This window comes from Macaca mulatta, chromosome 12 (assembly GCF_049350105.2).
Source record: "Macaca mulatta isolate MMU2019108-1 chromosome 12, T2T-MMU8v2.0, whole genome shotgun sequence".
In the NCBI taxonomy this organism is placed as follows: Eukaryota; Metazoa; Chordata; class Mammalia; order Primates; family Cercopithecidae; genus Macaca; species Macaca mulatta.
The window spans coordinates 124,047,929-124,060,308 of record NC_133417.1 but is presented as its reverse complement, the minus strand read 5'-3'; the positions used below and the strand labels follow the sequence as shown (position 1 = coordinate 124,060,308).

At 45.0% G+C, this 12,380-nt stretch overlaps 1 protein-coding gene across 3 annotated transcripts in view; it reads right to left on the bottom strand.

Moving 5' to 3' along the window:
* Positions 1-1,096: 1,096 nt before the first annotated feature.
* Positions 1,097-12,380, bottom strand: part of CYP27A1 (cytochrome P450 family 27 subfamily A member 1) — a 37,065-nt gene continuing 25,781 nt past the window's right edge. For all 3 annotated transcript variants that reach the window (NM_001194021.1, XM_077956317.1, XM_077956318.1), the window contains 8 exon segments: positions 1,097-1,485; positions 1,639-1,851; positions 1,937-2,015; positions 2,208-2,374; positions 3,295-3,467; positions 3,642-3,839; positions 3,970-4,169; positions 6,920-7,110. In NM_001194021.1, coding sequence (NP_001180950.1) covers positions 1,366-1,485; positions 1,639-1,851; positions 1,937-2,015; positions 2,208-2,374; positions 3,295-3,467; positions 3,642-3,839; positions 3,970-4,169; positions 6,920-7,110 — 1,341 coding nt within the window. In that variant the 3' untranslated portion in view covers positions 1,097-1,365.

The following is a 12,380-nucleotide window of genomic DNA, read 5'->3' as shown; positions in this document are numbered from 1 at the left end:
GGCAGATCCCTTGAGCTCGGGAGTTCGAGACCAGCCTGGTCAACATGGCAAAACCCCATCTCTACAAAAAAAAAAAAAAAAAAAAATCAGTCAGGCAAGGTGATGTGCGCCTGTAGTTCCAGCTACTCAGGAGGCTAAAGTAGGAGAATCGCTTGAGCCTGAGTTGAGGATGCAGTGAGCCAAGATGGTGCCACTGCATTCTGGTCTGGGTGACAGAATGAAACCCTGTCTCAAAAAATCAAATTAATTCTTTAAAAAGAAAGTGAACTTCATTTTTTTTCTATGACTCTACCAAAATTTACTGCTGGGACTCTGAATTTTCAAGCCAGTGCCGTAATGCATTGGCTCTCAATGGCAACCCACTTTCCTTTGAGTGGGCTTCCTGTACTAAGGAGGCTGGAAAGTTAAAAGCTATAATCCCTAGGCTCCCTTGCAGCTAGTGCTCCAGGCAGGACTTAGGTTCCTCCTCTCAGCTGTATGTGAAAGATGTGGAAGGTGGAAGAGAGGTAGAGGCCCCTGCCCTTTCTGCTATCAGGAGCAGTCACGAGGCATTCATAAAGGTCCAAGTCCAGTTACTGCTGACTTCATGGGTATTGAGAGGCAGGATGGGGGTCTTCCTGTGTGACATGGTTTGTTTTGCCGGCACAGACCTACTTGAACTTAGTTGAATGGAGTAGCTCTAGAGCCAATAGTTGTAGCAATAGCTTCTAGACTCTCATCCTCCTGATTGTGGCCAACATGGTGCTCCCCAGGCTGCTCAGTGCCTGCTAGAGGTCAACTCTAGCCTGGTCTCGAGCACCTCCAATAATTTTTGTAGCACCCCATTGCTTATATCTCTGCTCTTTCTGTTCAAAGAGGGTGGTTTCTATTCTCTACAACTGCTACTTGACCAACACAGTGCTCGGGAGTCACTGCAGTTCCTGCTTGGTGTGGCCTCAACCAGTGCCACGTGAAACCAAGGCCTCTTTGTGGGGTCTGGGAAAGCAAAAGGTGTTCTCAGTTTCCAAGGACCAGGGTGGCTGTGCCTCTCACCATGACTCAGTGGAGAAGGGGAATTCCCTCAGATGCTGGGTAGTCAAAAAAAATGACAAAGGTCTCCGATAAGAAATAAAAGTCCCTTTATTTTATATTCTACCCAAGGACAGCAATGCGATAAAGCGGTGGCCTTTTATCTGAGAGGGAGTTGCTCAAAAATGATAGAAGTGGCAAAAGCTCAGGGTCTGTGGGAAGTGCAGGGAGTTCCTCCCACCTCTCAAGTCTGGCGGCCTCCTTCTCTCCCTCCTCATCTGAGACAGGCGGCAGCCAGGAACCACTATGCCAGGGCTGGAGCCTCTAGGACAAGCCCCAGCAAGGTGGGGACTCAGCTCAGCACTGTCTCTGCAGGAACTGCAGGCCCACTTTCTTATTGGGAACCAGGACAATGCGGGCCACACTCTTCAACTCCCCCGTCTCTGGGGCCAGGACCACCTTGTACTTCTGGATCAGCTGGGGGGCAAAGAGCACATGTGGTTGGGTGGACTATGTGTTTGCCATCCACTCCCCACTCTGCACACTCCTACCCTGTGCCTCCCTTCCTCTCCTCCCAGGACTCCTCTACCCTTCCCTGCCCACACACCCTTCTAGTCTCTCCCAGCTCACCCTTGCCAGGAGTAGCTGCATCTCCAGCTCTGCAATCCTGCGGCCCAGGCAGGCCCGGACCCCATAGCCAAAGGGCACAGAGCCAAATGGGTGTTGGATCCTGGGGGTAGCAGGCTGGCTGCTCCTCAGCCAGCGGTGGGGCTGGAAGCTCTCAGGTTCAGAGAAGGTGGTGGGGTCCCGGGACACCACGTAGTGGCAGAACACAAACTGGGTCTATGAAGGAAGATTGGGCAGCATGAATGCATCTCTTCGGGGCATGGGGCACTCCTGGGCAATCAGGCTGTCTAGCCCCACTCACATTCTTGGGGAAGAGGAAGCCATCAACTTCAATTTCCTTTTCTATGATCCGGGAATTTGTGGGGACCACAGGGTAGAGGCTGCAGGGAAAAGAATATCTAGGGTCTGCTCTGGATTCATGGGGGTAAAAAGTGCCCCACTCCTTCTCCCCTACCTCTCCCATCTCATCCTTGTCACTAGCCCCAGCCCACCTGTCTTCACTTCCGATTTCCTCCTCTGATTCCCTCCCCACACATAGATCCTGTGCCCCCCAGAACAGCATCCTGTCCTACCGCAGAGTCTCCTTAAGCACAGCTTTGAGCAGCGGCAAGTGGGCAAAGTCTTTGTGCTGGGGCACCTGCCCGGCTGGCACCACACCCACCACTTCCTCGTGCAAGGCCTCCTGGATCTCAGGGTCCTTTGAGAGGTGGTACAGGGCCCATGTCAGCGTGTTGGATGTCTAGGAGATAGAGTGGGAGATGAGGTGAGGGCGATTTCTAGGAAAGAGGCCAGTAATGGGAGGGTGTATGAGTGGGTGTGTGCAAAATATGGGAGAAATGAATTTGCCACAAGCCTAGCAGGAAAAAACATGAAGGTTCATGGCAGCCTCCATGCTAAACACGAATTCACAGTGGGATGAGGGCCAATATGATAGAGAATCGCACCTTCACTGGAGGAGGGGATGGCAACACAGAGAAACCCAACAGGACAAAAGCATTGGAAATATGAACTATAAAGAAAGAAGGTACTGGCCGGACATGGTGGTTTATGCCTGTAATCCTAGCACTTTGAGAAGCCAAGGCGAGCAGATCACTTAAGGTCAGGAGTTCGAGACCAGCCTGACCAGGTGAAATCCTGTCTCTACTAAAATTTAAAAAAAAAAGAAAAAAATGAGCTGGGCATGATCGTGAATGCCTGTAATCCGAGCTACTTGGGAGGCTGACGCAGGAGAATTGCTTGAGCCCAGGAGGCAGAGGTTGCAGTCAGCTGAGATCAAGCCACTGCACTCAAGCCTGGGCAACAGAGTGAGACTCTGTCCCAAAAAAAAAGAAAAAGAAAGAAAGTGTTTGTGAATGAGCTCTTCCAATTCTCCATTCAAATCGCAGCAAGACAGTTGGATAGATGTGAGATGAACTTCCCAGCTGTCAGAGTGAGAAGACCCCAGGTGATGGAATCCATCTTAAAAAAGGACCATCCCCTGTCCACCCACCTCAGCTAAGCTGAACGAGCCCTCTATTTTCCTTCTAGTGCTGTATCCATGGTACAGAAAAAGAAGCAGGTCCTTGGAGGGATGAAGGCCGGGATCAGGTGAAGGATAATGGGGAAATGGTTCAGGATGGGAGCCAGGGGCCCCTGGTCTCACTTTCCCCCTTCACTCACCGTGTCCACTCCAGCCATGAGCAGTTCAGGCAGGCTGCCCATGGCCTCCCGAGGACTGAGCTGTCCACTGGCCAGCAAGAAGTGCAGGTAGCCAGACACCTGGACACCATCTGGCCCCTCTGCCTGCAGTTGGGCCTCCATATCCTCGAGTTTCTCATCAATCAGCTTCTTCCCTGTGACAGCAACAGAGAAGAGGAGAGGACAAAGCCAAAAGTCATGATCTCCAAGGACCAAGAGCCACTCCAACAACTGGTAGCATGAGGGAAAAGGCCTGGGAGAGACTGCTGACGCACAGACCTGGAGACACCCCCATCTCTCTTCCCTGGGCCCCATCCGGGAGTCCTCACCGAAGAAAAAGATGGCATTCCAACCATCCAGGTATCGCTTCCAGAAAGGCAGCACGGGGCGGGTCCACTTGGGGAGGAAGGTGGCATAGAGTGAGTTCTGGAACATTAACCCGATGGATCTGACAAAGGTCACGGTGTCCTCGGGGATGGATCGCTGCAGGCAGCCAATGCGTTTCTCGAACAGGATGTAGCAAATAGCTGAGTAGTGCACAGAGGCCATCACAGGAGGCAGAACCAGGACATATGGAATCCAGCAGCCCTTGAGGAGCAGGAGCACAACCTCCCCCTGACCCATTCCCTTCCCTAGCGCCTCTCCCAGCAAGGGTACCTTCCAAGGCAAAGTAGTAGAAGAGTTGAGCCGTGTCCGACACCTGGTTCCCCGAAGCACTCTCTGCCCGCAGCTGGTCCAGTCGAATCATAAAATCATCAATCACCTCATTGAAAGCATCCGTATAGAGCGCTGCCTCCGCTGGCTTCAGCAACCGCTGGTTCAGAGCCTGGCGCAGCTGGTACCAGTGGTGTCCTTCCCTGCAGGGACGCAGAGGAACAGCACAAACATAAGCCTCTATAGGGGTTCAATTAAGGGAGATCTTCTCACCCTAAAGTCCACCCCCCGCCACCCAGAGTCAAAGGAAATCCCATACTCCTAGAATTTAGAATTATAGAATCACCAAAATCTCAAGTGACAGAATCTTAGAATCCCCAAACCAGAATCTCGCTACAGTAGAGTGGAGTGGGTATGGTGGGCATCTAGAACCAGACTGTCCAGGGCCAAATCCCAGGTCTGACCATTCCTGGCACAGGGACCCTAGGTAGATAACTCCTGTGTGCCTCATTTCCCTTTCTATAAAATGGGGATAATAAGAGTGCCTAACCCGGGTGCGGTCGCTCATGCCTGTAATCCCAGCACTTTGGGAGGCTGAGGTGGGCAGATCACCTGAGGTCGGGAGTTCGAGACCAGCCTGACCAACATGGAGAAACCCTGTCTTTACTAAAAGTACAAAATTAGCCGGGCGTGGTGGCGGGCGTCTGTAATCCCAGCTACTAGGGAGGCCGAGGCAGGAGAATCGCTTGAACCTGGGAGGCGGAGGTTGCAGTGAGCCGAGATCGCGTCATTGCACTCCAGCCTGGGCAACAAGAGCGAAACTCCATCTCAAAAAATAAATAAATAAATAAATAAATAAATAAAATAGAGTGCCTATCTGAGGAGGCTTATTCATATCATTCGAGTGCTTAGCTCAGTGCCTGGCACATGGTGAATGCTTAGTGATTATTGACTGATTATCTTGGAATTATACAGTTCTGGAATATTCCACATGTCAAATAAGGGGGAGCTGAGGAGGCTGAGGAATAAAGGAGGACCAGGTTAGGGTTCCTGGACTCCTCAGGCTCTGAGCCTTCATGCTGTGCTTGGCTCAGTGGGTCAGAAGGACAGGAAGGCCCACAAGGCTAAAGCTCTAGGCTCTTGCCTCAGTCATGCGGTAGATGGTCAGGACCCCTCCCTGGTTAGGTAAGGGTGCTCACGTGGGTGGAAACATACTTCCCAAAAGCAAGCTTAATGTCCAGAGACTGCCCCCACTCCCAGCTGTTCCTCAAACCTATTTCCTTTCCTAAGCAAGCTGGGTATGAGTCCATTTTCTTAAAGGCTAGCTGTAGAGCAACAAGTACAATATGGTCCAATTTTAAGAGCAAACAAAATCCTACCTATCCACATGTATATTTGCATGCTCCTGAATAAAGAGGGGAGAATACACAGCAAACTGTCAGCACTGGTGGCTAAGGAGGATCGATAGGAATGGAAGGGCAAGAGACTTCATATTTTATTATTGAAATTTCCACGGCAAGTATTACTTTTGGATTTTTAAAACCAATAAAGTTGTTTTTTGTTTGTTTTATTTTGTTTTGTTTTTTGAGACAGAGTCTTGCTCTGTCATCCACTCAGCTCACTGCAACCTCCACCTCCTGGGTTCAAGTGATTCTCCTGCCTCAGCCTCCTGAGTAGCTGGGACTACAGGTGCGTGCCACCACACCCGGCTAAATTTATATATATATATTTTTTTAGTAAAGACAGGGTTTCACTGTGTTAGCCAGGATGGTCTCGATCTCCTGACCTCGTGATCTGCCTGCCTTGGCCTCCCAAAGTGCTGGGATTACAGGCGTGAGTCACTGCACCCAGTCAAGTTTATTTTTTTAATACATATTTTTTATTTTAAAAAATTATTATTTCTTTAATGACTTTCAACACCCCACCCCAGGAGCTGCCTTTATTATGTTAGGGGAAAACTGCAAAAAGATAAACTAAAAGTGTTGCTGAAAAAGAAATGAAAACCAGAATAGACCCATTTGTTGGGACTTCAAGTTGTTCCAAAAGTAAAACTCTCAACAGTAGGAATCAGATATACAGAACTTAAATGTGGTTGTTAAAATATCACCTGGGGGAAACAATGGTTCATAAAATGATATTTTACAAATATACATGTTAAAACAAAAATTTTAGATCCCCAAACTTATCATGAGTTAGCAGAATAGCTTTTTTCCCCCAATCATCTGACTCAAAGATTCACAAAAGAGCTTTTAAATGCATGCATATGATATCATCTGTTCAGGAAACTGGCTTTAGAGTAAAAAAAAAAATGTAAATAGATTACAAAGGGCTCTACATAATGTTTAGCTCCGATTCTAAATCTGAGCTGTCATGTCATAGGTGGCCTGGCCCAATGAAAACCTGCAACCTAAATCTTGCCCTCAGTGGCAGATGTCAAGTTAAAAAGATTTTTTTTTTTTGAGATGGTGTCTCACTCTGTTGCCCAGGCTGGAGTGCAGTGGCATGATATCGGCTCACTGCAACCTCCACCTCCTGGGTTCAAATAATACTTCTGCCTCAGCCTCCCAGATGCCCACCACCGCACCCGGCTAATTTTTGTGTTTTTAGTAGACAGGGTTTCGCCATGTTGGCCAAGCTGATCTTGAACTCCTGACCTCAAGTGATCTGCCTGCCTCAACCTCCCAAAGTGCTGGGATTACAGGTGTGGTTTTTGCCATAATTTTTAACTGTGAAAACAGCAATGACTTTTGCACCAACCTAATATTTATTAGTGGAGAGTCAATGAATGGTCCCTGGGCTTCAGCACCTCCCAACAACTGCTCTCTAGACTATCAGGTTCAGAGGATGCAGGGGGGTCCTATTCTGCTGGTTATCCACCTGCCTGCCCTGTGCCCACTGTCTTTAACCTTAACCCTCTATAGCCCCGTTCCAGTCCCTTCAGTCCCCAGCTCACGTGGTGAACGGCCCATAGGTCAGGTCGTGCAGGTCCCGGTGCTCCTTCCATAGCTCCATGTCGTTCCGTACTGGGTACTTGCCCTCTTGCCGCATCACTTGCTCCAAGAGCGGGGCACTGGCCAGGTTCACGTGCATCTGAGGCCCTAAGTAGGACATCCACATTGGACCGTACTTGGCCTTGTAAAGCACCTGTGGGATTCAATCAAAACTGAATAACTGGGCCAAGTTGGGCAGGTGCTTCCAGGACAGGAGATGGGGTGAGGAAGGGTCTGATGGCTACACCAGAGCAAATGGGCTGGACAAAAAAAAAAAAAAAAAAAAGTACATTGTGTATGAGGTAGGCACCAGGATGACCTGTTGTTCCAGAGGAAGAGCAATAAAAAAAAAATGGGCACACAAGTAACTAGAATATTAGAATATTAGAGCAATGAGTGTCTGGTGGAACTAGGGGCATCGAGGTCCTTGGAGGAATGAAGGTTTGGAAAAATGGGATATATGGCAAACTGAGGTATGTCAAGGTGTATGTTGGGGGCCAACATTTTAGGGAAACTGAGCCTTTAAGTGAGGTGTGATAGAAAGCCTCTAGCTCCTTTTTTGCATTTAAATCTACTGTAGCTTGTTGTCAATGAAATGATGAATGCTTTGTGTAATCAACAAGAAAAGAGTAGCCTGATGAGGAACAACAGGAAAAACAATAGGCTGGATAAGAAAGTCAGGGTCCAAATATGAAGTAAGTAAGCCATGTGGTATGATATTTATTTCCCATGAGTTTCCTGAGCTTCCATATGATTTTGTCTTTGAAATCTAACATGACAAAAAAAAAAAAAAGAAGCAAAAAAAATTACTGGCCATGTTATGGACTATAACTCTCAAATATTTTATCTTAGAATTTCTAAAGCACTTGACAATTGATATCCATAGCCTCTATGAAATTGACATTGCTATGATATTCTTATAGTTGCTGAAAATGAGAGGGAAAAGAAACATGTTTCAGGGGATAAAAATTTTAAATAACCCACAAATCCTGAGATTAAATTTCCTAGGTAAGTTACACTTACAAACCGAAAGAAAATGAAACATAGTGGTTTCCTGGGCACTTCGTCTTTCCTAATCTGTTACTGAAGAGAGTTTAAGAGGATCAGAATCGGTTCCAGTATAGAAATTAGGCCAAAGGGCTTCTATAAAAGAGACATTACCAATTAAAGAGATGAAATCTATCATTCAAATTACAGAAGGAAACCTCACCCAACCCATAGTCCAGATAAACTCCAACTTTACTGGGTCTTAGTATTGGTGTTAAAACCTGGATGCTCCTAGGACCAATCCAACATAATTGCCTTCAATATATCACCCATTTACCTGGACATCACCCTGAACCGATGGCTGATTCTGCCAATTACTGGGAGGACAGTCTTGACAAACCCCCAACATGCATTTAGACCTGTTTCCCATTTCTACCTCCCAGGAACACCTGACAGTGTGTCTTAATTTTGAACAGTTGATCGTCTGTAAACTGCAGTGAATACGCCTATTTTCCTGGAAGGAAAATATACTGCTGGTAGGACTCCAGAATAACACATCCCTACTTGGAGGACGATTTGTTAATATTTATAAAAAGTACAAGCAAATTTATAAACAAAGCATAGGACATCCACATAATGAAATAATATGTCACCTTAAAAAGGGATGAAGAAATTCCTTGTATACTAATACAGAAAGATATCCAAGATAAATTGTTATGTGAAAAAGTATATCTTTTGTCTAAGAAAGGGGGTCTAAAATAAGAATATATAGTATTTGTATTTGCTTTTATAGAAAAATACTGGATGGATACATAAGAAACTAGTTAAAGTGATTACTGGACCAGGCATCGTGGCTCACCCCTATAATCCCAGCACTTTGGGAGGCCAAGGCAGGAGGATCACTTGAGCTCAGAAGTTTGAGATCAGCCTTGGCAACATGGCAAAACCCTGTCTCTACAAGAAAAAAAAAAAAATTAGCTGGGCATGGCAGTGTGCACCTGTGATCCCAGCTACTCGGAGGCTGAGGTGGGAGAATTGCTTGAACCTGGGAAGTCGAAGCTGCATTGAGCCATGACTGTACCCACTGCACTCCAGCCTAGGTGACAGAGTGAGACTCTGTCTCTAAATAAATAAACATAAAGTGATTACTATAGGAGGGTCAGGGGAATAGCAGAGGGGGTCAGACTGCTTAATGTGTATCATGTTCTATTGTTTGAGTTTTGAATTATTATAATGTATTACCTATTCAAACTTTTAAAATCTAAAGGTACAAAAAGACATGTTTTCTGAAACAGTAAGTCACCTGACATTGACCAGATAGTTCCAGAAGGCAGGGAAACCTTGCTGGGCCTCTGAATTCATGCAAATACTCCTGAGATTTATAAGTGCCCCAGCCATATCATTTTCCTATAAGTGAGTTTTGTTTTTTTTCTTAAAGGTTCCTTTTAAAAAATACTTTACATACATGTCTATTTTTCTCTATTAAATTCCCTAGTAGGCTTAATTTGTTTCCAGTTTAAGACATTAACAATAATAATTGCACATGTTTCCATAGAGCTGACCATAAACCAGAGCTGTAGTGAGGATTGACCATAAACCATTCAATCCTCACTACAGCTGTTTGGGGTAGGTTTAATATTACCACAATTTTTTAGGAGGCTGAGATGGGTGGATCACGAGGTCAGGAGATCGAGACCATCCTGGCTAACATGGTGAAACCCCATCTCTACTAAAAATACAAAAAAATTAGCCGGGCATGGTGGCGGGCGCCTGTAGTCCCAGCTACTCGGAGGCTGAGGCAGGAGAATGGTGTGAACGCAGGAGGCGGAGCTTGCAGTGAGCTGAGATTGCGCCACTGCATTCCAGCCTGGGGGACTCCATCTCAAAAAATATATCTATATATGTATATACACACACACACGTACACACACACATATATACACACACATATATAATACACATATATACACACACACATATAATATATACACATACACATATATATACACATATATATAACCACAATTTTGCAGATGAGGAAACTGAGGCCCAAAGAAGTTGCTCAAGGTCACTTTATCATTAAGTAGCAGAGTCAGGATTCAAACTCCAAACACCTGGCTGGAGGCCATGCTCTGAACCGCTTACTCCATGGATCCCTGAGAAAACAACTATGTCCTACGAACTGGAAACAAACATAGGCCCTTGAAAAGCGTGTACTATTTTAAAACCACAATACTATGCAATAACAATCTGGGATTCCTCAACTGTGGCACTGTTAATACTCGGAGTGGATAATTGTATGTTGTGGCCGACAGTCGTGTGCGTTGCCGGGTGCCTAGCAGCATTCCTGGCCTCTCCCCACGAGTACCGCATACCCTTTGAGTTGTGGCTACCACAGATGTCTTTAGACATTTCCAAAATGTCCCCTGGGGGACAAAATCACCACAGATTGAGAACTACTGCAATAAATCCAGCCTCTTAATATGTCTCTTAATTCTTTAATTTTAGAAGACCCGTTTAAAACAAATATATACCATTTTGAAGAAATATTTATCTAAAGTTTGATTTCTTATCCTTCTGTTAAGTTCAAGTAAACTTACATATAACATTTTAATAAAAATCTGAACAGCAGTTATCTCAATGGTGGTAAACAGTGCTTTACAAATTAACTTACTTTCTTCTCTATACTGTGATTTGTTTTTCAAATTTTTTGCCACGTTCTTGGAATCAGAGGGGAAAAAGTTACATTTTAAAAGTAGATAAATAACACCAGCTTCTTTCCTGGAATCCAAAGCCTCTGAGACCACTTCCTGGCCCTCAGTATGGAGGTTTCTGGGACATTTCTCCTTTTAGCTAAGTCGTGCCTTCTTCCTTCATGCTTCTCAGTTAGTTTACTTAGTGGAACTTAACAAGGATCTACTTATGTAAGAAGTTATTTTAGAAAGACAGCAGGATACTTGCTGAGAGATACATGCTGTGTCTGTGATCCTACCATTAGATTGTAACCTGAGCCAGTTGGAAAGTCCCAGCATTCTCAGATGGGTCCAGCTGGGAGGCTCAGATGGGTCTAAGAGCCACTTTGCAGAACAAAGATCATCTTTCAGGATGAATGGGAGGGTTAGCCCCCACCTGATGAAACTCCAAAGCGGGAGAATGTTGAATTCATTCAACATTCATTTATGAATCTCATGTCCTGTTCCTCCTATACTGTTCAAGGGGCTAGGGATACAGCAGTAAGCACAGCATAAAAGACCATTCTTAAAGAGTTTGTATCCTAGTGCATGGGCCAGACAGTTGAGAATTTAATTACATATGTCCCTAAATTGTTTTCTAATTATTTTGTGGATGTCTTTCTTGTCTCTTCAACTAAATTGAAAATCCTCAAAGGCAGAAACCATGTCATCATTCTTTATGACATCCCAAATTGTTGGACACACTGCTAAGCACATTAATAAGACACTCAGTACATACTTAACAGTTGTCAATGAATCCAGCAGAAAGAAACATGTTGCAGACAATGCAAAGAACATGAGAGAGACAGAGACAGACATAGAAAGTGGGTGGGGAAGAGGATACGTAGGAAACTGGTTAACAGTAGCTCCTCTGGAGTTTAAGAACCTGTAAGAACAATCTGAAAGGAAATTAAGAAAATAATTCCATTTACAGTAACCTCTGTTATGGACTGAATGTCTGCATTCCTCTCAAATTCTTATGTTGAAACCCTAAACCCTGTGTTGCTATATTTATTGATGGGCCCTCCAAGAAAGTAATTAAGGTTAAATGGGGTCATAAGGGTGGGGCCCTGATCTGATAGAATTAGTGTCCTTATAATAAGAGACACCAAAGAGCTTGCCCTCTAGGGCACAGGGAGAAGGCAGCCAACTACAAGCCAGGAAGACAGCCCTCATTGGAAACCAATCACTGGCACCCTGATCTCTGACTTCTAGCCTACAGAACTGTGAGAAAATAAATTTGTTGTTTAAGCCATCCGGTCCCAGCATTTTGCTATGACAGCCCAAACACACTAATAGATAGTATCCAAGAGATAAAATACCTAGGAATACGTTTAACCAAGGAGGTGAAACAGTCGAACACTGAAAACTACTAGACACTGCGAAGGAAATTAAAGACCCAAATAAATGGAAAGTTATCCATGTTCATGGATTAGGAGACTTAATATTGTTAAAATGGCAGTACTCCCCAGGGCAAACTACAAATTCAATGCATTCCCTATCAAAATTCCATGGCCTTTTTGCAGAAAAGGAAAACCTGATCCTAAAATTAATATGGAACTGCAAGGGGCCCTAAATAGCCAAAACAATAATAAAAAAGAAAACAATGTTGGAACATTCTCATTTTCTGAATTCAAAGCTTACTACAAAGCTACAGTAATCAAAACAGTATGTTACTGGCATAAGTGTAGACATATAGACCAAT